The following is a 27889-nucleotide window of genomic DNA, read 5'->3' on the forward strand; positions in this document are numbered from 1 at the left end:
CATATTATTTTACGGATTTTTCTTCATTAGGCTGACAATGGTAACTGGTAGGAAAATAGATAACAAAGAGAAAGAGTTTAAAAAAAAGAAAACATGACAGGTATATTAATTTTTTGTAAGTCTGCCTAGAATCTTATACAAAAGAATAAATGAATTTATATGAAAATTAACTTAATATTATATAAAAAGAATAAATGAACTTATGCGAAAATTAAAAACGTTATTTACAAATGAATAGAAATTTGAGTCAAAATTATGAATATACAGTATTTACTGCCATTCAGGCTAGGAGACAATCCACAACATATATATTATTCACATATGTAAACCCTCTATCACTGAAATTCTCATTTTTATAAACACTTAAGCATTTTAGTACATAAGTGCATATTCCCTCCTTGTCCTCTATATATGCAAGTATTTCAGACAGTGCTTTTAGTTATAATGTCTCTGTGTTGATAGTGGGATTTTTATTTTTAAAGAATTTATATTTGAAAATAACCTTTTAAAATAAATTTTTATATAGAAACAATAAAAAGTTACAAAAAACTTTCAAAGTACCACACAAATAACCTTTCTGAACTACATGACAGTAAACTGCAAACATGGTGTCCCATCTTCCCCCAATACCTCAGTGTGTACTTTCTAAAAGAACATTCTCCTACCAAACCAAATGCAACAATCCAAATTAAGAAATTAACACTGATACATTGTCAGTAGCTAACCCTCTGACCCCACGAAAGTTTTCAAAGTTTTGCCAGGTGTCCCAATAACTTTTTTGATATATACAGCAAAAGAACAAATTCAGAATCACTGCTTTTAGTTATAATGTCTCTTTAGTCTCTTCAATCTGAAACATGATTTTCTTGACTTTAATGGTCTAATGTTTCTTAGTAACAGTGCTTTAATGTAGCTCTGGTTTTAATTTATATTTACATTTCAAGGGGATCTTTTTCTTCGAGAATGTCCAGATAAGGTATGTTTCGGCACCTTCTGTGAATATATGTGTGTTATGTATATGTCTACAGAAGGGGGTACTGTAGAGTTTCTAAACCTATTTTTCGGTGGGGGGGAATAATAAAAGCAGTGATGCCCAAGGAATAAAATCATGTAAATAATAGATACACCATTTACTACTATTTTTGTTTGTTTGTTATGTTTTGTTTTTGTCTTTTTAGGGCTGCACCTGCAGCATATGGGAGTTCCCGGGCTAGGGATCAAATTGGAGCTGTAGCCACTTGCCTACAACACAGCACAGCCACACCAGATCTGAGCCATGTCTGCGGACCTACGCCACAGCTCATGGGAATACCGGATCCTTAACCCACTGAGGGAGGTCAGGGATTAAACCTGCATCCTCGTGGATACTAGTCAGATTCGTTTCCTCTGAACCATGACAGAAACTCCATAGAAGCTATTAGTTTTTACGCATACATAGTCCAGTAGTTTGACAGTATCATTCATGCTTGTGCTTGAGAAAGTTTTCCTCTAAATAATTCCTTAATGACTTTTTTTATAGAGTTCAAAAATTTTCATAGATTAGAGTGAAATATAATTCTATTAACAACCCCAAGGAAAATTTTCTCAATAAAATATTATCTTTTGAGTGAATATGCTAGACTAAAATAATCCATTCAACAAATTTCGTCCTTTAAAATTGGGAGGGCCCTTTTTTGGGGTGCTCTGTCACAGTATACTAGGTATTTTGGTATGGCATATTTTACATAAAAGCCAAATTATGTACTTCTAGGTGAAGATAAAAATGTGAAAACTCACAATGGGCCATGAATATCCGAAAATAGAAACAATTGGGATTGTATAATTAATACTTTTCTAGATTCCATAGCTTTTTTCAGCTTCTCAAAGTAGTCTAGGATCTAAAAGAGGCCATTGGACATCACTTCTCCCATCTGAATCCATTCTTCCAACAACTTTTAGAGTTCCTTATCCACCCAGTTCCTCCATTTTTCCTCTTTGGATTTGTTCACCAAGGTTTACTTATTTACTGACATTGCCCTAGAAATTCTATTGGAACATGTTTGAAATATTACTCCCTTAGTCAGTGTATTATGACAGCAGACTGAGGAAATCATGCTTCATGCCTTGTGTACCCAGAAGGCATGGCAAACATAAACATTAACATTAACTGAGTCCGTTTCCTTTTCTTCATATTACTTCATATTTTCATAATTACCAGAAACACGTTTACCGATAATCATTTTTTGACTCAAGCTGAATACAGTCATAATGAATTATCAGTGGACAGGCCATATTTTAACTCTGAAGTTTGAGAAAAATTCTCATAAAAATAGAAAAGTTTTATTTAAACATAAACCCCAGCATTATTGCTAACCATTTATATGCTATTATATTACTTCGATAGAAAAATTTCCTAAACTTCATTAAAAAATTCTTATCCTTTATTTTTGTCCCAACATATATTATGTATCTTGACTAAATGTATCACTTTTCAATGACAAAAATCAAAGAAATAAGTTATACTACTTTTGGATTTTCTCTACATGTTATAAATATTAATCACTTTAATTTGAAATTATGTTCTTCCCTTATCATGCTTTAGCTATTATATGTAATTTGAAACCACCTGAAGAAGTGTGTGCATATGTGTGCATGTTTAAAAGTCAAATCTCAGGTATCAGCCATTGAGAACTGCTAATTATTTATCCTTTTTTTGCCTCTGTGATGCTCATCAAAGACTCATCTTATTATACTTATTTGGTATCCCATATAGTTTTCTATGGGAAAAAATAATCAGGTGACACGAAATGTCCAGGTCAAATGACAGATATTTCCCATTGTGAATCAATATATCAGCATTCTTGTTTATTCATGGAATGTTACCTATAGGCATTATTTTAGGCACTGGAGATTCAGCAATGACAAAAAAGAAAAAACATCTTTTTTAAAAACAGACTTAATATCCTCCTGAGGAGAAATGTCTTTTTTAAAAACAGACTTAATATCCTCCTGAGGAGATCCTCTCCAAGCAAAGAGTTGATGGAATTCAGAGAACCATAAGTGAGAAAATCAAATGGAAGAGTGAAATGGTATAAAGGCTAAATAGGAACAACTTTATAGGATGTGATCAGGGAAAGCCTCTAAGGAGGTAACATTTAAAGAAAGATAGAAATCCTAAGGAAGATCAAGTCTGCAAATATTTGAGGTAAGAGAATTCCAGATGGAGAAATAGAGCAAAAGCTCCAAAATGGGAACAACCTCATTTTTGGACTATCCCTCAGAAGAATAATAAAGAGGATAATTTTGCCATGAGGAAAAATTTTATCATAGAATTTAGTTTTTTCTTTTACTTTTTGGTTATCTAGTTTTTCCATAATGTCCTCAATTATTACACATAATCAAGACTGTATCAGTGCTTTTTCAAGCAAACATGTACCTGAGGAATTTAATTTTCTCACTCATTGTTATATCTAGAAGGGTGATAATGAAGGAACAGTGTGAAAAAATTTATAATACTAAATTCTATTTAATAACAAAGAATTTATCCTAAACTCTGCACATAGCAAAATGTCTCCATGAATTTACTTTAAAAGACACCTTTTAATGCATGTTATGTCATAATTCTTACATACATTTTTCACAGCATGCCAGGCATATAGAATTTAAGACAGAAGACGAAAAGAGAAAAATCACTGAGGACCCACTCAAGAGTTGGCATCTCATTTGTGACCCTGAGGAAATCATACTTACTTTTTGGAGTGACTACTTAAAAAAACTAAAATTGTTTTCCTGAAACTATCTTTCTTCCTATATTTTCATTGGAAGTGCAAAATAAAGGATAGGAGGGAGCTCTCACGTATCTTTCAGTTACAGGTCCAGATTGGTGATCGAAAGGTACATAGTAAAAACACAGCCTATTTTCATTCAAGACAGACTGTCCACAATTCTCATGTGTATAGACATCAAACCTAGGATAAGGTTCTCCATAGTTTGTGCATGTCCTTGATTCTTTTGTCCGTAAGGTAAAAGTTAAGCACAGTAGATTGAAAATAACTTTGAAGATGTTTTTAAATGGAAAAACTGTAGCAGCTATACAAATGACACAAGCATAACCACCTACCAAGGAGACCAATGTCATTTCTACACATCTTCACAATTTTTTTTTTAGACCAAAGTAAAATGCATGTCATTCTACCTATTTGAATTGCTGAATTCTACTTCATGCTGGGCCAGAGAATACCCACACACGGCTGATGAGCACTCTTTGCTCCAAACTGCTCGCGCAGCTATCTCATGTGAAGGCTATATTGGCAATCTATAGTCAGGCTTCAATTTATATTTAAAATTTACATTTGAAAATATATATTTAGAAACCTGACAACCTATGTCAGATTTATTTTTCCGTTATATCCAAACAGTTATTTAAGAACAGAGGGGAAAGGATTCTTTTCCATACTGTCAATATTTTCTCCTTGAGCCAAATGTATGCATTTAGAGGAAAGGGACAATGCTCTTTCACCATGGTTTAGTTTGTGTTTAGCCTTGTTTCCACTCCACTTTAAATGCACACATTTAAAACATGAGGGATGGAAATGCATTGGCAGTAGACTAATGCTGAACAAATAATACTCTCAATCACATTCACATCTCTGTGCTCCCATGTGGAAGAGGTGCCTTCCATTAGAACTACGCATAATACTTTGGCTTTGAGAAAGGTCACTCAAAGGTGACGGGTGTCCAGAGATGGAGACATTTCCTCCGTTTCATGTTCTCCCTTTGTCTTCCACTTACGGAGGAATGAATAGGTGTTCTATCTCTATGTTTATATTTAAATGAAATCACATAATTATTGAAAGCTTCATATTGCATTAACAGAATTTTCATACACGTGTGTATCAAAATGTACTTGAGAGTATTTTATTGATATATTGGTTGAAAAGCAATCAGTGAAATTCAGTGTAGTTTGCTTAGAGAAAGAATTTAAAAAGAGAAAGATAAAATTAAGTTTTGGTTCAGCATATGAAAGGTCTCTAAATCCTGCTGGTATGTTTGAAAATTTAATCACTGAAGTCAGTATTTTTCTGCAGTACTACAGGAGTTATAATAGCAATACAGTACTTTCAGTATTTTAATTTGTAACATATACAAGTCATAATGATTTATTTGAGTAAAAAAAAAACCCCACTTTAATTAAATTTTGGACTTTCAAAAATATTTTTTCTGTATTGCACAAAATTCTATTATTGGTCATAAATAAGGTAAAGCAGGGTGAAATGAAGAATTTTATTAAACTAAACATTGCATAAAATTTTGCAGATTAGCTTCGACATAAAAATATTCTGTTTTTATATAAAGCAGATTTTAAATAGACTATTTAAAAAGTACAGCTTCCAAGAATGTATGAATATAAATTTTCTGCCAAACCACTCTAGGATCTCTAGAAAAATTCTAATTATTTTCATGAAATATTTTTGTATATTTTTGCTTTAAAAACTGAAAACTATCACACTCCATAAATTAACTTGAAGAGTTAAGTATTCTATTAGGTTGGACCTTTTGAAACTGTTGATTGTCTGAGGGGTATAAAAAGTCAATTTCATAAGTTTCAATGCAGTAATTTCCTGGAGTGTATATTCAGCTAGGAAAAGAATCTTAAGTGGACTCTTCCCACCTTTACTTGCAATTATACAATTTTATAAGCCATATATTCTTACTTAATATGAATCTCTTATAGTATACTGTATTTTTCAGCCTCTAGAAAAAAATCATAGAGAAATTAACCCAATCATAATGACAAAGTATAGTCAAGATTTAAAAAGTTATTTTTTTTTCCTATGAGTGAAAAATCACAAATTAAAATCTAGAAAATACCAGTCACTTACTTTGGTAGAGTTTTCAAATGATTTTCTCTTAACTCCAATATCCGCAATTTGGCAAGTCTGTAAAAATGAATTTAAAAATCACTTCTTAATATTTCTCCATAAAACAATATTCTTGTGGTAAAGTTAGCTGTCACTCTATTCTATTGTCCAAACAACTATGTCCAAACATTACATACCATGGTTAGAGATTTTTAAGAATTATGAAAACCGATTATGAGTAGGGTTGCATCAACACTGGACAATGACCAATATTGCTTTCCTAAAAATAAAGACCTTTCAAAGATATCATTGAGTCCAAGTCATCTAAATTTCCTAAGTTTTATAAAAATGTATTCACTGTTGTTTAATTATATGCATTCAACATCTTGGATGTCTACTAAATACTAGAGTCTTTGTTCACTTTTGTTAAATTATCCATCTGAAGATTAAAAACCTTTTTAGATTATAAGAATAAAACAGAGCATTTCTGGCAGACAATTTACATAAAATTGAATTCCAATCCCAAGTGGTTTGGGTTTTGGTATTATGTAACTGTTTGCCCCCATTATTCCCCCTATATGAAGACGAGCAAAAGACAACTAATAAAATTCAAGACAAAAAACTTGTGCACATAATACAATCAATTAAACACTTCTTTCTTTTTTTTTTTGTCTTTTTCAGGGGGTTGCACCTGTGGCATATGGAAGTTCCCAGGCTAGCGGTTGAATTGGAGCTGCAACTGCTGGCCTACACCACAGCTACAGCAACACCAGCCAGATCCAAGCCTCATCTGCAACCTATATCACAGCTCAAGGCAATGTCAGATCCTTTAACCCACTGAGCAAGGCCAGGGATCAAACCTGGGTCCTCATGGATTCTAGTCGGGTTCATTACTGCTGAGCCACAATGGGAACTCCTAATTAAACATTTCTGATCTGATAAATCAAAAACACTTATCTGTAGTGTTGTGATCGGTGCCAGAGGGAAAATCTAGTTTATATGAACAAATGGTGAAGTATCAATCACTTAGAAAGTAGGCAAATGCTCCTTTGAATATCTGAATTTTCAAAACCGTCTGGGTGTACAGTATTTGTAGGTATTGTGGTATCATCATCCACAAAAAAGTGAGGGAATTTGGGAAAACTTTTGAGGTTTTTCTGTATGCAACTAGAGGCTGCTACCTGTTAAAAGACTACATTATTCCACTGAATTCTTTTTCTTTTTTCTTTTTTTGTCTTTTCTAGGGCGGCTTCCTGCAGCATATGGAAGTTCCCAGGCTAGGGGTCTAATCGGAGCTGTAGCCACTGGCCTACACTAGAGCCACAGCGGCATAGGATCCGAGCCTCGTCTGTGACCTACACCATAGCTCATGGCAAGGCAGGATCCTTAACCCACTGAGCGGGGCCAGGTACTGAACCTGCAAGCTCACGGTTCCTAGTTGGATTCGTTAACCACTGAGCCATGACGGGAGCTCCTCCACTGAGTTCTTCTTAATGTTATGTTTTAGCTTCTGCCAGCAGATGGGTGTCAACTTATATTCAGAATGTTATTTGAACAATTTCAAAGATGATCACTTAGAAAAATACAGTTAACAATAAACTTAAAATGTCTTAACTTTTAATATTACTTTTATATTTAAAATAGCCAAGACATGGAAACAAAGTTTCCATTGACAGATGAATGGATAAAGAAAATGTATTTAATATATATGCATTATGGAATATTCAGCCATAAAAAAGAAAAAAGAATCCCGCCACTTGCAACAACGTGGTCCAATATGGATGGACTCTTGAGGATATTATGTTAAGTAAAATAAGCTGGGCAGAGAAAGACAAATACTGTATGATCTCGCTTACATGTGAAATCTAAAAAGAAAAAAAAAAAAAAGAAAAAGAGATGAGATCAGAGGCAGGGGTGGGCATGGGGGAATTAGATGAAGGTGATCAAAAGATACAACTTTACATTTAGAAAATAAATAAGCACTGGGGATGTAATACATAATAAGGTGACTATAGTTAACACTGCTGTATGGCATATGGTGTATCTGAAAGTTGCTAAGAGAATAATTCTCAAAATTCTCATCATGAGGAAAAAAAACTTTTTTTGTAATTTATGAGGTAGTGAACATTAACTAATTTTTTTTTTTGTCTTTTTGCCATTTTTTGGGCCGCTCCCCCAGCATATGGAGGTTCCCAGGCTAGGGGTCCAATCGCAGCTGTAGCCACCAGTCTACGCCAGAGCCACAGCAATGGATCTGAGCCGCGTCTGCAGCCTACACCACAGCTCACGGCAATGCCTGATCCTTAACCCACTGAGCAAGGGCAGGAATCGAACCCACAACCTCCTGGTTCCTGGTTGGTTTCGTTAACCACTGAGCCACAACGGGAACTCCCTATTAACTAAATTTATTGTGTCAATCATCTTGCAATAAATATGTTGTCATTATGTGTATATCTTAAACTCATAGAGTGCTGTATGTCAATTATATCTCAATAAAACCGAAGGAGAAAAAAAACTCACTCTAAAACACCTAGAAAATATTAAGTATAAAAATATTAAAGATAAAAAGATGAAAAAATATCATCCATAGTTTCACTCAGGAAAACACAGTTTATATACAGTTATGATATGTTTTAAACACAACAGGAATTAAAAACTTCTAGGCAAGATTATGAATTGCTACATGGTATTGATATATGGATGCACCTTAACATATTTAGCCAATCTCTGAGATGGATATGTGCTTCCATATTTTTCATACTGTAAATAATGATAAACATCCTTGTTCATAAATCCTAGTGTGATATATGATGATATGATTTCTTTCTAGAAGGTAACCACAACGTTGTAAATATTTCCCAATCCTTTAAAGCACACTTGGAAGTTCCCTTAGTGGCTCAGGGGTTAAAATACCCAACTAGGATCCATGAGGATGTGGGTTTGATCCCTGGCCTCGCTCAGTGGGTTAAGAATCTGGTATTGCTCTGAGCTGTGGTGTAGGTGGCAGATGCGACTCGGATCCCACTTGCTGTGGCTGTGGTGTAGGCTGGCAGCTGCAGCTCCGATTGGACCCCTAGCCTAGGAACCTCCATACACCACGAGTGTGGCCCTAAAAAGTAAAAATAAAAAAAGCACATCGCCTTGCATGGAGTATATAACATTCTGCAATCTCAGTTTCATCAGCAGTGTGATGTTATCTCTTTCTTCATACTCTGTAAACAGTTTTACAGGTTCTATCCATTTACTGTTACATTTGTATTATTTATGATGATAAACTCTTTTTATGTGTTATCAATTTATACATTTATTTTGAACTGCTTGTACATATCATTTACCCATTTTTTTCTAATGAGACCTTTGTTTTCATACTCATTTGCAAGAATGCTTTATAAGTATATAGTTTGCTTTCTGTATACGGTAGAAAGATTTTCCCATTTATTACTTTACCTTAATATTAAAGGTTTTCTACTATTATTTTATTTTAAAGCATTTATATATTCAAACCTGTCCATTCATTTGTGATATTTTCTTTTGTTTCTATGCGATAAAGGTATTTTCCAACCCAGGAATCAAAAATATTCATGTGCATTTTTTTCCAAATCATTTCTGATTTTTTTAAAATTTAACTCTTTAATTCATCTGGAATTTGATTGTTAATGACATGAAAAAGCCTAATTTCAGTTCATTTTTTGCAAAATGTTTCACTAATTGACATGGTCTCATTTATTGGATAATAACTGGGTATCTTCAACTACAATGGTCACTTGACACCTCCTTACCTATTGGTGCTGGTAAAGTGCTTTCCTTAAAGTGAAATACAATTGTATCATTTACATTTCTTATTCTTACCTTCCAAAATTGGCTGGAAGAAATTCAAGAAAGGCGTCATTCAGGTAGAGCTGGGTCAGGTTTAGAAGCTGCGTGAAGCCATCAGGGAGTCTAGAAAGGAGTTAAAGGTTTAATCACTGTATCAATGTTGCCATAGAAACAGAACAAAAATATATATCTCTAAGGAGAAAAAATAGAAGTGTAATACATTTTTCAACTCTCCTTTGGTATCACAGTAATGGAAGAATTTATTGACCGTGTTGTTACAGCTTGAAAATTTTGCCTGTTATTAAAATAAATGGCATTCACCCACCTCCACACTGCTCTGCTATGCTGAGATTTATGTCACTGCCACAGAGAGCGACATCATTTCTTACTGTTGCCCTAACTTTATGCACACCAGTGAGATATTTTTATGGAAATTTCAAGTTTATGTCATGTTTTTAAATTTTATTTATTTATTTATTTATTATTTTTTTTCTGTTGTGCCTGGGGCTTGCAGAAGTTCCTGGGTTAGGGATTGAACCTGGGCCACAGGAGTGACCCTAGACACAGCAGTGGCAATGCCGGATCCTTAACCTACTGAACGACCAGGGAACTCCCTTAATGTTCTTTCCCAATAGAATATTCACATATATAGTCAGGCAAGGCTATCTACTCTTTCTCTTAATCATTAAAATTTGTTTACAGATGGTAACAATGACGACTAAAGCTGCCCAACATGAAAAGAGAAGGAATATTTTGTCCCCTTAACTGATAATTTCTTTAATGCAGGTCCAACATAGTTGTACATTATAATTCAAATTGATTCAATTCATGTGCACTAAGAATGAATAAGAACATTGAAACAGTAATTAAACAGCATCCTGAAGACTGAAGAAGCATTAAAAGAGTTGAGAAAATATCCTTTGGGAAAATCTTAACAGTTAGATCAAATAATTATTTGAAATGTTTAAATAATTTTTACTAAGAAGAATTAAATCAAGAATTTTTCTTAAAAGGATATTGATTTTTTATAATTAAATTTCTATTTAAATACTTAATGCCTTTATCTATGCTTTAGACAAGACTATGTTCTTTTACAAAATACTTCTAAGTAGTGTTCAAATTTGTCTTCTCTTCAAATTACAACCTATCTCGCTCCTTGCATTGATCGACAAATTAAAAAGTTGCCTCTACTCACTACTTTTTACTACTCCTCAAGCCATTGCTTTCTGGCACCTACCCCAATTCTATTTCTGAAACTGTATTCACCAAAGCCTCTGATGACCTCTTAAGTCCCAATTCCATTACTTTCATTTCATTTCTAATCTACACTGCCTATCAACAGTTGCCATCATTGCTCCCTCCTTCTCGGCTTCTAATAAACAATTTTTCCTGCTCTCCCTCCTACTCCTGGAACACTATATCTGAGTTTCTTTTCATGTTTTTTCTTCCTCTGCCCAATATTTTTTTATGGAATATTTTATGTATATAAAAGAGTATATGTGTGCCCACAATACTTTTTGTCTTTTTAGGGCTTCACTCATGGCATATGCAGGTTCCCAGGCTAGGGGGTGAATTGGAGCTACAGCTGCCGGCCTACGCCACAGCCACAGCAATGCCAGATCTGAGCCGTCTCTGCGACCTACACCACAGCTCATGACTCAGTCAGATCCTTAACTCACTGAGTGAGGCCAGGGATAGAACCTGTGTCCTCATGGATACTAGTCAGATTCATTTCTGCCGAGCCTTGATGGGAACTCCCAATATAATTTAATAAATAGAACCAGTATCTTTAAACTCCTCTGGGTTACGTCTTTCTACTTGCTTCACAAATTCCTGAATGATGTTTACTATTCTGCTTTTTCAGGAGTTTTACCACATCTATTTAAATCCCTAAAATAGAGTCACATAGTTTTCCACTATATAGATCAAATCATATTATGAATACTTTTTTGAGACTTTAAAAAAAACTCACATTAAGTAATTCATTTATTAACTGAAGTTCATTCATTTTGATGTAGATGACTGATCACTGTAGCATAGCATTCCATTGTATGAATAGACCACAATTTATTTATCATTCTGAACTGAATATTACAGTTGTTTCTACTTTCTTTGTAGAGTTTTCTATTTCAAACACTGCTTCTATAAATTGTACAAAAGATTACTTATGTTATATTACTGGTTACAAAAGATTAATGTCCCTAGGAAGAGCTCTCAAGTGTTGACTAGCAAGAGTATTAATACCTCTGCTCCCTCACCCACTGTGCCTGACAACTCTAATACGTGTTTAAAGTGTTTCCCAGAGTTCCCCCGAAAGTTTAAGGTCCAGGGGTCCACACTAGAATAAATAATTTGATAACACTTCCTTAACAAGTATTTCCTGAGACCATTTTCTAAGTATATTGCTTGAATTCTTTTCTAAACTTTTTTTTCCCCAGAGAATCCAAACTAAACACAATTAATATTGTTATATCAACTTGTAGGAATTCTTTATACACTCAGGACAATGACTATATATATATATATATATATATTTTTTTTTTGCTGTAAATATCTTCTTTCACTTTGTATTTTGGAAATGAATTGTTTGTACATGGTTTCATAGAGGATGTTTCCATAAATTTGCTCTCAAAGGGAGGTAGGATTCATAAAAGCAGAAAAGAGGCAGGGGAGGAGTGAGAGTTTTTATAATGTAGAGGAAAAATTCACCTGAAATGGGTGACAAAGAGATGAGCCTAGAGGGATTGCTTTATGCATGAGAGTATTAGAAGTTAAGATTTGAGACTATTACTAGCAGCCAAGATTTAGAGGATGTTCAATGCTTAACTCAAAGGTCTGAACTTTATCCTATAAGATTAAACCATCTATTGTGGGTCTTTGTTTTACTCAATGTTTTCATTTCTTATACATTAGTGGTCATATCCTAATAGTCCAAGAGTTTTTATGATGATGGCACAGATGTTCAAAAGATTTCAATTCAATTTAGCTACTATCTTTAATGTATTTTTGGTTCCTATAGTCATTCAAAAAAAGAAATCATTTATGACTTTTCAAAAAAGAAGATTAATGGGTATGAAATAAAAAGAGTGTTAAAACCTTTGATCTAATAATTTATTTTAATGTTGTAACTATCAATAAATAAACATCCTTTAAAAGAACTAATTTTCTAGTTATAGGGATATTTGAATGACAGTTTACCTTAGTCTATTATTCACATATACATGCAGTAAATGGTATTACGTTGCACTCCTTTTTGATCAAAAATATATTTTTTTATGCTTTTTCTCTGGCCAAGTTTATGCTAAAGGAAAATCTGGCACTTGCATAGAGCATTTCTCTAAGGATTTAAGAACTGACTACATTGGGCAGCTTCCAATTGCAAAACTGGACTGCCAAAAATAAGTTATATGTATAAAAAAAAGCCAGAATACAAAGTAAGATAGTTTTTTTCAGACTGGTTATAAACAAAGACATGTTGACATTTTATATGGAATCTTTCTTTTTAAAAAATGTAGAATTAAAGGGTATATTTATACAATATGTCTTGTTTAATAAGTAGTATGTGAATTTTTTAAATTTCAATTTACCTCAATAAGAATTAGTTGAATGGCTACCCTGCACTTATTCAAAATTATTGTCTTCTTCCTAAGTTCCCCCATAATATTTTATTCAAAGATTTAGCAAAATGCTTGTAGCAATTATGTTTTGTACAAGTGTTGGGAATTTTTTATTCCTGGAATAAATTATACATTCTTTGAGAAGGAATTTTTTAATCTTCTCAATGATCTAGCATTGTATTTTGAAAACATATCATTTGAAAAATATGTAGTCAGTAAGTCTGTTAAAGGGACATTCAACTTTATTTACTATTAATTTTATAGTATGATTCTGTAGTTTTAATAGTGACAATGGTTCCACATGTCAACATTACCATTTTCAGGGAATGTACAAGGACCCACAAGGACGATGATATTCCTTAGCAAACCAGATAAACTTGAGAAAGATGAAAATCATAGGTTGTCTTTAGGCTCCTCCAAGATAGTCAATGAAATCCAACATTTTACACTAAGGGAACTCTAACGAAATGTTTTCCCTTCCCTAAAGTAACTGGTGATTTTCCACATTTGATTGATCTATTAAAAAATTCAATGTATAGATTTTTTAATATGTATTGGTAAATAATTCTCTTCCTAAGGAAACAGCTTCATTTTATTAATGGCTTACCTTAAAGTAGCATATTCAAACTACAATAAAGAAAAGATACTAGAATCAGATAACCAAAATGTTTAGTGGTTTAGCACATGGGCATTTATGTCAGAAGACCTAAGTTTGAATCACAGTTCTTTCAACTATTTATCCCTGTGACCTTTGCAAATTAATCTTTGTAAGACTCAGTTTCCTTTTTGTAATATGATGATAATATTATCCACTTTCAGATTTGCTCCAATGAGTAAATGATTATTTGCCCCATATCAAGAACTCACTAGATGGGAGCAGTTTTATTACTTTTCCTTGGTGTTGTTTTTATTATGAATTTTCAATATTAACGAGAATACTAATTTAAATACTTATATTAATGCTAATTTTATTGTTGGAGAAGGCAAATTAAAATTGGCTACAGATGTCCTCGTTTCAACATTTTTCTTTTCTGATTGTGTTTGCTTTAGAAGTTTCATGAAAACATATTGCAGGTATGTGACCTACAATAGAACAGTTAAATGAAATTAAAATACAGGTGCTGTAAGTTGTGATTAAAAAGTCAATGTAAGAACTTCTACTGTAATTGGAAAGATGTTTTACACATAAACATTTAATTTATAAGCTTAAGATTATAAAATTAACATTATGTTATCAAAGAACACTTAGAAAATAGAGGAAGGAAAAATACTGCTCATAATTCCACCTCCCTTAATACAACCATTATTACCATTTCATTTATTTATTTTTGACCTTATTTCTAATTAATTATTTTAGCATCACTGCAAACTCGTATCATGATTTCTCCCTTACTTTGTAATTATTTTTCAATTTTCTTATATAACCAGAGTGACTACATAATCTATCATTCAAACTAGGACACTTTTGAGAGTTAAAAGGGAGCTATTATTAATCATAGCACATCAAGAAGTATAAAATGGGATGGCTTGTGCAAACAAAGACATATGGTCACCCTACATATAATCTTCATATCCATTCAGTAGATGTACCATGATTTATTAATTATTTCCTTATTGTAGAGCATTAAGAACTTTTCAAATTTTTCAAAATCTATCTTTTAATTTAAACCAAAATCAAAATGTTTCTTCAGAATTTGTGAAACACAATAAAGGGAACCCAGAAATGTAAATACTATCTTTGTGCATTTCTGTATATAAAAAGGTATATAGATAATATTTACCTACTTCATAGTTGCTGTGAAGATGAAAATGAAATAATGTATCTAAAAACCAGAGACATGATAGGTTCTCAGTAAGAAGTTGTTATTTTCAATTTTATTATAATTTTCATCAGTGACTTGGTTAAGGCGTTCAGACTATACCATAAAGTTCACATCCAAAAGTAAAACTAGGGCAATAACACTGAAAACTGTAACTTTCATATTGTATCAGAGAAAATAAAGAGAAAAGCAAAGAAGAAAAAAATGAATGAAACCTAAATCTGTTTTTAAAAGAACAATAAAATTGATAAATCTCTAGTATAACAAATCAAGCAAAAAAAGAAAAAAAAAGGAAAATTATTGATACCAGAAATGAAACAGAGAGGATCACTAGAGAACTTACAGATATTAAAGGGCTAATAAAAGAATATCATTAAAAGCAAGATGCCAGAGTTCCCATTGTGACTCAGTGGAAAAGAACCTGACTAGCATCCATGAAGATACAGGTTCAATCCCTGGCCTTGCTCAATGATCTGGCACTGCCCTGAGCTGTGGTGTAGGTCACAGATGCTGACATTGCTGTGGCTGTGGTATAGGCCAGCGGCTACAGCTCTGATTCAACCCCTACCCTGGGAACCTTCATATGTCATGGGTGTGGCCCTAAAAAGGCAAAAAAAAAAAAAAAACCCAAAACAAAAAAAACTAAAGTGAGATTCCAATACATTTGAAAACATACGAAATGCACAAACTCCTAAAAAACATAAACTACCAGAAATCACTCAAGAAAAAAAAATTTGGTAATTTAGGTAATTAGGTAATTTGAATAACCCTATAACTATTTAAAATTATGAAAATTAAATTTGTAATTAAAACTTTCACTGAAAATTTTACCAATATTTAAGTAAAATTCTATACAATCACTTGCAGAAAATAGAAGACAACATTTCCCAACTATTTTATGGGGCCAGTTTTACCCTGATACCGAAACTAGACAAAGAAATTACAGGAAAAGAAATTTCAGACTAATAGACCTCATGAATTTAGATGGGAAAATCCTCTGCAAAATATTATCAACTCAGAGCCATTAAGGTATAAAAAGTGTAATACTTCATGAACAGGTAGACTTTGTCTGTATCATTAAAAAAAACCTTTGACAAAATTCAACATCTATTATAATGAAAAGTTTCAGCAAAACAGATATCAAAGATGTGGCAGTCTCCATGATCTTTGCTTCCAGAAGTTCAGAAAATCTTCTCCTCTTGAAAACTAGTGACTTGCTTCTAATCAGTGGAATGCAGCAAATAGGACATCATTCTCATAACCATATTATATCATATGACTCTACCTTGCTAGGATACTCACTCTAATCTGAGTGAGCTTGAAAATGGTTTTTCTCCAGTTGAGCCTCCAGTTGAGAATACAGCTTGACTGATGCTTTGATAGTAGCCTAGTTAAACTCTCAAACAGGGAACCCAGCTAAAGCATTTTCAGATTCCTGATCCACAGAAACTTAGAGATAAAAAATATGTGTTGTTTTAAGCCACAAAAGTGTGTGGTAATTTCTTTCTTTCTTTCTTTTTTTTTTTTTTTTTTTTGTCTTTTTGCCATTTCTTGGGCCTCTTCTATGGCATGTGGAGGTTCCCAGGCTAGGAGTTGAATTGCAGCTGTACTACCGGCCTACGCCAGAGCCACAGCACGCGGGATCTGAGCCGCGTCTGCAACCTACACCACAGCTCACGGCAACACCAGATCATTAACCCACTAAGCAAGGGCAGGGACCAAACCCGCAATCTCATGGTTCTTAGTCAGATTCATTAACCACTGCGCCACGATGGGAACTCCTTTTTTTATTTATTTTTTTATTATTTATCTATTTATTTTTGTGTGTGTGTGGTAATTTCTCATACAGCATTAGAAAACTAACACAGATTTTGGTACTTGGAATTGGGATTCTGCTGTAATAAATTCCTAAAAAAATGTGGAGTGGCTTTGAAACAAGTAAGTGGTCAGAGATTGCATGACTCTTGAGGAGTATCATAGAGAAAGACTAGATCTTGAAAAGTTTGAAAGTAGAAATCTAAACTTTGAGGGCCCTGCTGGTATGAGCTCAAAAGGAAGTGAGAAATAGGTTAATGAAAATTACCTAAGCCTGATGAAGGGCATGTATTTAAAAAACCAGTAAGTGAAAATCATATATAATAATGTAAGTCTGAATACTTTCTTTCTAAGATTTGGAATAAGGCAATGATGTCTATTATCATCTCTTCTATTCAACATTGTAGGGGAGGTCCTCGCCAGGATAATAAGGCAAAATAAATAAATGAAAGACTTACAGAATGAAAAGCATGAAATAAAACCATCTTTTTTTTTTTTTTTTTTTTTTTTTTTTTTTTTTTTTTGTCTTTTGTCTTTTTGGGGCCAAAACTAGAGCTAGAGGTTGAATCAGAGGTGCAGCCACTGGCCTATGCCACAGCCACAGCAATGCCAGATCTGAGTCGTGTCTGCGACCCACCACAGCTCACGGCAATGCCGAATACTTAACCCACTGAGCAAGGCCAGGGATTGAACCTGCGTCCTCATGGATGCTAGTCAGATTCACTTCCACTGAGCCACAACGGGAACTTTATTCACAAGTGACATGATAGTCTACATAGAAAATCTTACCCCTTCCCCCATAAATCCACAAAATATTTACCCAGAACTAATAAGTGAATTTATTAAGGTGGCAGAGTATAAGGTCAATATACAACAATAAATTGTATTTGTATATATCAGCAATAAACAATTTAATGATAGAAAAATCATTTGTAATTGCCTCTCAGACATGAAATTCTTGGAATAAAATGAACAAAACATGTGCAATATTTGTACACTTAAATCTGTAAAACATTGATAAATTCTTTTTAAAGATCTAAATCAGTATAGAGATATACTATGTTAAAAGATAGGAATACTTAATATCTTTCTCATGTTAATTTTACCCAATTAATATAATATAAAGATTCAATACAGGGACCTAGTCAAACTGACAACCTTTTGCATAGCAAAGGAAACCATCAAAAAAACCCCAAAAAGACAACTTAAAGAATGGGAAAAAATAGTTTCAAATGACACAACCGACAAGGGCTTAATCTCTAAAACATACAAATAACTTATACAACTCAACAGCAAAAAAGCCAACAACCCCATTGAAAAATGGGCAGAATATCTGAATAGACATTTCTCCAAAGAAGATACACAGATGGCCAACAAGCACATGAAAAAGTGCTCAACATCACTGATTATTAGAGAAATGCAAATCAAAACTACTATGAGGTACCACCTCCCACCAGTCAGAATGGCCATTATTAATAAGTCCACAAATAAATGCTGGAGAGGGTGTGGAGTAAAAGGAACCCTTCTGCCCTGTTGGTGGGAATGTAAATTGGTACAACCAATATGGAAAACAGTATGGAAGCACTTAGAAAACTAAATACTGGAGTTCCCGTCGTGGCGCAGTGGTTATCGAATCCAACTAGGAACCATGAGGTTGTGGGTTCGATCCCTGCCCTTGCTCAGTGGGTTAACGATCGGGCATTGCCATGAGCTGTGGTGTAGGTTGCAGACGCGGCTTGGATACTGAGTTGCTGTGGCTCTGGCATAGGCTGGCAGCTACAGCTCCGATTAGACCCCTAGCCTGGGAAACTCCATATGCCGCGGGAGCGGCCCAAGAAATGGCAAAAAGACAAAAAAAAAAAAAAAAGAAAAGAAAACTAAATACATAACTACCATATGACCTAGCAATCCCACTCTTGGGCACATATCCAGACAATACTTTCCTTGAAAAAGACCCATACACCCACATGTTCATTGCAGCACTATTCACAATAGCCAAGATATGGAAACAACCCAAATGTCCATCAACAGACGATTGGATTAGGAAGATGTGGTATATATACACAATGGAATACTACTCAGCCATAAAAAAGAACAAAATATACCATTTGCAGCAACATGGATGGGACTAGAGACTCTCATATTAAGTAAATCAGAAAGAGGAAGACGTATTCCATGATATCACTTATATCTGGAATCTAACATATGGCATAAATGAACCTTTCCACAGAAAAGAAAATCATGGCCGTGGAGAATAGACTTGTGGTTGCCAATGGGGAGGGGGAGGGAGTGGGATGGACTGGGAATTTGGGGTTAATAGATGCAAACTATTTCCTTTGGAATGGATAAGCAATGAGATCCTGCTGTATAGCACTGGGAAATATATCTAGTCACTTGCGTTGCAGCATGACAATAATAAAGAATGTATGTATGTATGTGTAACTGGGTCACCTTGCTGTACAGTAGAAAATTGACAGAACACTGTAAACAAGCTATAATGGAAAAAACAAAAGTCACTATAAAAAAATAAAATAGATAAACAACAAGGACCTAATGTATAGCAGAGGGAATGGCATTCAACACATTGAATAAACTATAATGAAAAAAAGATTCAATACAATTCCTATCAATATTCCACAAGGCTTTTATATTTTTGTAGAAATTGACAAGTTGATTATAAAAATTATATGGAAAAGCAAAGGGTAGAGAATAGCCCAAATAATTTTTTTTTGTCTTTTTGCCATTTCTTGGGTCACTCCCACAGCATATGGAGGTTCCCAGGCTAGGGGTCTAATCAGAGCCGTAGCCACCAGCCTACGCCAGAGCCACCGGCCTACGCCAGAGCCATAGCAATGCGGGATCCGAGCCGTGTCTGCAACCTACACCACAGCTCACAGCAACGCTGGATCCTTAACCTACTGAGTAAGGCCAGGGATTGAACCTGAAACCTCATGGTTCCTAGTGGGATTCGTTAACCACTGAGCCACGACGGGAACTCCAAGCCAAAATAATTTTGATACAGAAGGACGAAGATGAGGGACTCATATTCCCTGATCATATGAATTACTACAAACTACAGTAATTAAGATAGTATAAAATTGGTTAGGAGAGGCATACAATTAACATAAAAAATAAAGAATCCAGAAATGGATCCAAACACAAATGCTCAACTGATTTACAAAACAGATATTCAAATAATTTTATAAAGAAAGGATAATCTTGTCAACAATGGTACTAGAACAATTAGATATCTATTTGCAATAAATAAATAAAAGAACCAGGACCCTCATACCTTACAGCTTACATGTATATAAAAATCAATTTTAAATGGATTGTAGACCTAAGTGTAAACCCAAATCACAAAATTCCAGAGGAAAGTATAGGGGAAAATCTTTATGACTATGAATTTAGTAAAGATCACTTAGACAAGGACAAGAAGCATAAACCATAAAAACTTATAAATAGGCCTTCATCAAAGTGAAAGCCTTTTTAATTTCGAAAATCACTATTTAAGAAAGAGGTCATAGGAGCAAATATTTGCAAATAAATATCTGGTTTTTACCCAGAATTTATAAGGAATTCTTATAATTCAATAAGAAAAAAAAAGTCAATAGAAATGAACAAAAATTCTGAACTTTTACCAAAGAAGCAATACAGATTGTAAATAAAAACATGGAAAAATGCTAACTTGACCTTAAAACTGTAAATTTACACTACAGTGAGATATGACAATGAGCTACCATGTCTACTGGGCTGTCTAAAATAGAAAACATAAATAACTGATAGTACCAAATTAAGGCAATAATGAAAAACAATAGAAACTATAATCAATTACTAGTGGGAATGAACAATGAAATTGTTATTTTGGAAAACAATTTGGAAATTTCTTCTAAGGCTAAACATGCACATAACATACTACCCAGAAAACTACTCCTAGGTATTTACCCAACAGAGGTGAAAACGTATATTACACAAACACCTATACAGAAATGTTTACACCTACTTTATTCATAATAGCCCCAAGGTGGAAACAACTTAAATGTCAATTGACGAATACATTTAAAAATTGTGTTATATTCATACAATGGAATTTTATCTAGAAATAAATGGGAATATAGTATTGATTCTTGAAATGGCATGAATAAATCTCAAAATCACTGAGTTAAGTAAAAGAAGAGACAAAGTATGCCACCACTTATATAATCTTTTGGAAAAGGCAAAACCATGGGGACAGAAATAAGATCAGTAGATGACTGGGGTGAAGGAACTTTTTGGGAGGATGGAAACAGTCTATATTTTGATCACAGTTTTTGTTTCACAACTGTAGACATTTGTCAAAATTCACTGAGCCATAAAGCTTAAGGGGTGAATTTTACTGTATATAAATTATATCTTAAAAAAATAACAACCTGACTTTAAAATTGGTATACTATTTAAACAGACTTTGAGGAATTTTTAAAAAATGGATTCCAAAATTTGTTTTTAGTTAGGTATTTTTTGATGAAACTGATTATATTCATTTATCTTTTAAAAAGTTAAATATATAAAAGGAATTCAGAAATAGCCAATAAAACTATAGAGTTTAAGCTCTTAAATGATGTCATTTATCATATGATTTCTTGTCCCAAAGACCTGACTGTGATTTCTAAATATGATGGGCTATTAAAGAACTAGAAATCAAAAGAATTCATCATCTGCCCTGGATCATGACTTAAGTCAAGGACATATTTGTAGTTTTAATGTGAGAATTTAGCAATATGTATTCCTTTTTTTGAGAAAATTGCATTTTGGTCTGAGAGTTTTGGAGAATACTTTTCAGTTTTTTTTTTTCTTTTTGTTTTTTGTCCTGCCATATTCTACTTTTGAGGTAGCAAAGTTATATCTTTTAAATATGTTTTATTTCTTGATGTTTCAAATTTTCTACTAAAAGCCTCAAGTTATTTCACAGACCAGGCACTATAGAGAACCTCATCTAAACTTCTATCTCATCTTTTATGTTCTGTTCATTTCTAGTCTCATCTACAGCTTTTTCTCATGATCCATAGAGAAACCATCTTCACAACGCCCTCTCCTCAAATCTACTAATGAAAAATTACCTTTAAATTCCTTTGATAAATTTCCATTTGTCTTTTTCTGGAAATACTAGATTCACTAAATGCCTCTTCAATAAGCTTCCACTTTTCCCAATCTTCCCAACTTCATGTGGGCAAAGGACTGAGGGATTTTTCTCAAATCTTGTCAGTTTCTGTATAATTAAAATGCCACTCTTTCTTTGCAACTCATTATCTGCACCCCAATACTACTGACTGGCTTTAACCACTTCCAAACATTCCTACAACTTTCAATACACTTTCTCAATTCTATGTCCACCTCATATGTTAAGAGACTTTAAAATTTAGGTTCATGGCTCATCCAATCCCTTTGCTTCATGATTTCTTGACCTATTTGATTCCATAGCACACTCTATTATTCTGATATAATTGTAATTTGAAACATGGTCACATGCTGGGTCTCACTTTTCCACAGCATTTCTCTAACAGATCAAGAAACACAAATATGGGTTTCCGGCTGTGGTGCAGTGGGTCAAGGATCCAACTGCAGCCGCTCAGCTTGCTGCAAAGGTGTGGGTTTGATCCCCAGCATTGAGTAGTGGGTTAAGAGTCTGGTGTTTAAGCAGCAGTGGCATAGGTTGCAGATGCGGTTTGGATTTGATCCTTGGCCTGGGAAACTCCATGTACCATAAGTGCTGCAAAAAAAGAGAAGGAAAGAAAGAAAGAAAGAGAGAGAGAGAAGGAAGGAAGGAAAGGAAGGAAAGGAAGGAAGGAAGGAAGGAAGGAAGGAAGGAAGGAAGACAAATTCCCTTTTTCTGATCACAGCATTTTTACCATCCATAACTTCCATTTGGCTATCCTCATAGCATTGTCTTTTTGCCCTTCCTGTAATCTCTAGTACAAAATACTCCTATTTTCTGATCATACTTAATTCATTTTCCAGCTTGAATTACATAATGAGCTATTTTCTTTTTTGTTTTTTTTTTTGCTTTTTAGGGCCACACCCACAGCATATGGAGTCCCAGGCTAGAGGTCAAATCTGAGCTACAACTGCTGGCCTACACCACAGCCACAGCAATGCAGGATCCGAGCCTCGTCTGTGACCTACACCACAACTTAGGGCAACGATGGATCCTTAATCCACTGAGCAAGGCCAGGGACTGAACCTAAAACCTCATGGTTATTAGTCAGGTCGTTTCCTCTGCACCACAATAGGAACTCCATGATTGGCTATTTTCGTGCACTTTACACCCTTGCACTCTCTTGAACTTTCATCAGAAACTTGATGCTAATTTTCCAGCATGACCATAACTAATAACTGTTTTCCTAGTTTTACTACTCTTCCATGGAATGCTGCCTGAGACTCACAAAAAATGATGACAAGGTTTGCTTCAAAGTAATGCCATCTTGTGCCAATTAGGACTTCATTGTTACGCAACAATGCTTTTAATCATCTTCTGTTGAACTATTCTGATTTGATTATTCCTTTCCCATCATTCTATTAAATTGAATTTTAAATACAACATTAAAAGTCATTTGCTATGAGTTTCCTTTATCTTGATACATAATTATCCAGCGGAAGCATAAATATAAATAAAATGTAAGTGCTCATACTCACTTAGAAATTGGATTGACACTGGCTTCAATAATTGTTAAACATTTACAGCACTTTATGTTTTCTGGGAATTCTTGTACACCTAAAATTTAAAAGAAAAAGAGTACATGAAAATATACTAAACTATAGTTCTAATATAAAGAATAATTAATTGCACACTGTAAATATGATAAGGCTAATCATGAGTAAGAACAATAACAATAATATTATACATTAGTGCCATATAATACACATATACATTATAAATATAATGTGAATATTAAATAATATTTTATGACAGTAACAATTTGAAATTAGGATATAAAATTGAGAACACTTGTATATTTAGTATAAGTCTTGGCTCTTTACTAACCTAAAGAAATAAAGTTGGATTTATTTAGTTGTCATAGTGCTGCTACTAAAGAAAGGGAAAATCAGTAGATATAAGAAAACAGAAAATAAAATCTTTACTCTGTTCATTTTATAAGACTGGGAAGAATGAACATGCATATTGGAAAGATATCTAAGGACAAATAATAAAACTGATAGATATTTCAAAACTAAAAAGAAGCTCCAAAACATTTTTTTGCAGGTCTTCCCTATTGGCGCAGATATAGCTCTGCAGCTGCCTGAGAGCGTGAGGAGGTGAGCAGCCCTTCCTGGGGTCCTCTCTGGAGTCTCTGAGGCAGCCAGCCTGGCCGATTGCCCTTGGAGAACTGCTCATCTGCTGTCACAGCTGTGCTGTTGGCTGTGTGACAGAAGTGTACATGTTTTTCTTACTGAAAATCGGTAAGCCACAAACCTAATCCATAAATGTGATGGGCAGAAGAATAAAGTTGTGGAGGATGCTTCAATCAGTTGATATAAATGACTTATATATAAAGTGGACCACTCCATATCCACCAGTTCCACAAGGATTAAAAAAGAAAAACAAAATGAGATAAAAAAAAAAAAAAAAAAACAGGAAGTTCCAAAAAGCAAAACTTGAATTTGCCACACATTGGCAACTACTTTCATAGCATTGGCATTGCATCGAGTATTATAAGTAATCTAGAGATGATTGAAATTGTACAGGTGGATGTGCTGTGTGTAAGTTATATGTAAATACTGCACCATTTTATATAAGGTACTTGAGCACTTGCGGATTCTAGTATCCGCAGAGGTTCTGGAACAAATCCCCCACAGATACTGAGGAACGGCTTCTAACAGAAGTTAGAAGAGACAACAGCTATGCTATAGAAAGCTGTTCCTATATCCCTGCAGTACTGCTTGCTCTTCATTTTTCAAACTATGACTAAGCATGTAAAAAATGTGCATAAAGTACTAGTCCTGCTACTTAATTTGTATCTGACAGAAGGATAAGTAACACTTTATAGGAGAATTTAGTTGAACTTTTTTTTTTTTTTTCCAGGCCATGCCTGTGGCATGTGGAAGTTCCAGGACCAGGATCAAACCCAAGCCACAGCAGTGACAATGCCAAATTCTTTACTGCTAAGCCATGAGGGAATGCCTAGTAGAACTTTTGATGATAGATAATCAAGGGGAAAAAAAAAAAACCCTCCACCTTTCCAGGGTCTCTTGACCTAGACCACCATGTCCACAGGGGATGTGTGCGTGTGGGGGGTGTTGGGAAGCCGAAGGAAACAAGTCATTCACTGCAGAGTAAGGGCACAAAAGATGGTGTGGGGATGATTCTCATGCCACTTCTCCCTCTGTGAAGGTGCATCCGAAACCATGCTGACCTAAAATTACTGCTGAAGTGTTTTGGCATCTTACCAAGAACTCAAGGAGGTTTAGGAGCACCATTATGTATGAATTGAATGAGAAAGGCCAATTCTCTTTATTGAGAAGGTCATAACACCTGGAGCTGCCCTTATTAACTAGACGTTAACAAAATGGCAAAGAAATCAATAAGCGAACCCTTGAGCTATCCTCAACATTTCCCCTAGCGTTCATAGTCACTTCGGATACTGCAACCAACAGGAGTATAAGGTTTTTCTTTTCTCCTTTTAGCTTCTTCTCTTCAGTCCCCAGTCTGGGCTCATTACAAGCTCATGTGCCTGATGCTTCATCTCCACAGGTTCCTACCTTAGGATGATATTTCCTTAAATTATGTGTAAACCAAGACATGGAAGCAGAAGCAAATCAAAATGCAATTTTGAAGAAAAGACTGTACCTCTTTATCTTCTACTGAAAATGGAATTCCCTGCTGTGGTGAAAATGCTACCACATTATTTGCTTAAAAACTTATGTTGTTTACAATTTAAACTTAAAATTGTTCAGAGCAGAATCTATTAGATTAAAGTGGAATCCCAATTTTATCACTTACTGGTTGGGTAACCCTAGGCAAGTCATTCAAATGTCCAATGTGTTAGTTTCCTACTCTGAAATATGCTTATTCTATGAATGGATACATCAGAGAGTTGTATTGAGGATTGAAAGAGATAAAGTAGATAAGGTAACTGAAAGTGTTGCATATATGTTATCTATAATTATTAGAAACAAATCGAAGCAGAGGGTGTCTGTCAACAAAGGAACAATCATGTTGAAAATGAGCTGGCTTGAATAAATTTTAAAAGTTATTTACCTAAGAGAACAGCAAAGAGGTAGGAATTAGTGTGCTGAAACAATTATCTCAATATCTTATCAATATAATAGCTGAGATAGATATTCTTGGAGATGGGAAATAAATGAAAAATATGTATTTATAAATATATACACTTATATATTATAATGTAAATATATAAATAAATGTACTGCTAGTCTATGCTGAGAAATATTTTGTATTTTTGCAGAGGTTTTTAGCTATCTTAATCTACTTGTGAAAGTTGGAATACATTTAGAAAAATAGGTCGCCAAGGGAATTTTGCCTATATACCAATACATGGGCCTTAGACTTTAGGAAAAGCTCCTAGAGTATATATCTTCATCTCACGGTTCGGTCTAAACGTGGTGAGTGGCATAGCACAGTAGTTAAAAGCACAGGTGGGAAGGATGACAGAATCTCAGTATTGTCACTTACCTAGCCATGCAATCTTAGTCAGACGTTATAGTATCTGAATGTCACTTACTCATTTATTGCCTAATTCAAAACACTGTTCTGAGTATTAGATAGTGTGAATGTAAAGCACTTAATAGCATGTCAGTCACTTAATAAGCACCCAATAAATACTAGATAAAAGTTCATGTATTAACAAGAGGAAATTTGACTTACACTTCTTTACGCCACTATGTAAAATAATTTAATTCTTTTAATAACCCTGTGAGACATTAGGAAATATTATTTTCATTTTATAGATAAAGAGCCACAAATTCACAGAGATTAGCTGACTTACTTAAACACCTAATAGGTGTTTATAGATGGAACAGATATAGGTGGAATTTAATTAAATTTTTTAACACCATTTTCCTCTTTACCACATTACTTCTTATTAAAATTGGGTTAGATTTTATTGTAGAGCCCACATTTTTATTAACCAATCTTTGCAACTGGTCTTTCTCACCCTCTGAAACAGTGTGTTTGATTTGTAAAAATGATTTTATATATATGTGTGTGTGTGTACACTCTTCAGTTCTAAAAAAGTTCACACACGCACATGCACATGTGCACTTTTTACTGATTTTCAAATAATTTATACAGAAATAGAACTTTAACAATATATCTTACACCAGGCAGTTTTACTTGTGATTATTGTAAGAAACAGATTCAAGCATTTTGTAGACCATACAACTCAAGCTTTAATTCTTATTTTTCAATTGAGACACCACATAAACTTTCCTACTCAGGCCCATAAGGAACTCTCTTCTATAGGCACCATGAGCTCAATTCTTTTGGGAATCCCTGGAGATTCCAGCTCATTACATTTATATTAGACTCAAACCTAGTCTGAACAACCAATAAGGACTGAACTCTAAAAAAAACTACATGGAAGGCACTGTGTTTTATAGGCAAAATGATATATATAGTTTAAAAAACAGACAATTGCCTTATTCAAAAATAGCAGATGACATCAATAAATGTCTACCCTCCAAATTAGGACACTGTGGTAATCTTTCCCAATATGTTCACTTCAATAACTATGCCATAAAATCTATTTTGAATATGTCCAAAGATACTGTCAAATGAGAAATAACATACCTGCATTTAAATTTAAAACACCTTGGAAACAAAGCCTTCAATGCAATGGAGTTATTCAAAATTTCATTAAAATATATTAATACCTTGAAGAACAAAAGACATAATAGACTGCTTTATCTGATTGTTTTCTTTGTTTTTTCCTTCAAAAAAAATTAGGTTGAAAAAGTTCCTGCTTGCTCAACTTTTAATTATTTAAGA

The 27889-nt window shown here is 34.0% G+C and overlaps 1 protein-coding gene across 50 annotated transcripts in view; it reads right to left on the minus strand.

Annotated features, from left to right (window-relative positions):
* LRRC7 (leucine rich repeat containing 7) overlaps positions 1 to 27889 on the minus strand; it is a 537967-nt gene that overhangs the window by 268568 nt on the left and 241510 nt on the right. For all 50 annotated transcript variants that reach the window (XR_014807988.1, XR_014807993.1, XR_014807989.1 and 47 more), the window contains 3 exons: positions 23578 to 23656; positions 9690 to 9779; positions 5862 to 5918 (listed from right to left, as the gene is read on the minus strand). Coding sequence is in view for 38 of the 50 variants with exons in the window: in XM_084964727.1 (XP_084820853.1) it covers positions 5862 to 5918; positions 9690 to 9779; positions 23578 to 23656 (226 nt within the window). In the remaining 12 variants the exon portion in view is untranslated. The remainder of the gene's footprint in view (positions 1 to 5861; positions 5919 to 9689; positions 9780 to 23577; positions 23657 to 27889) is intronic.

The sequence above is a fragment of the Sus scrofa genome, chromosome 6 (genome assembly GCF_054392235.1).
Source record: "Sus scrofa isolate SSC_HxYL_T2T_F1_AM1 chromosome 6, Sscrofa_HxYL_maternal_Yorkshire_Landrace_v2.0, whole genome shotgun sequence".
Classification (NCBI taxonomy): Eukaryota; Metazoa; Chordata; class Mammalia; order Artiodactyla; family Suidae; genus Sus; species Sus scrofa.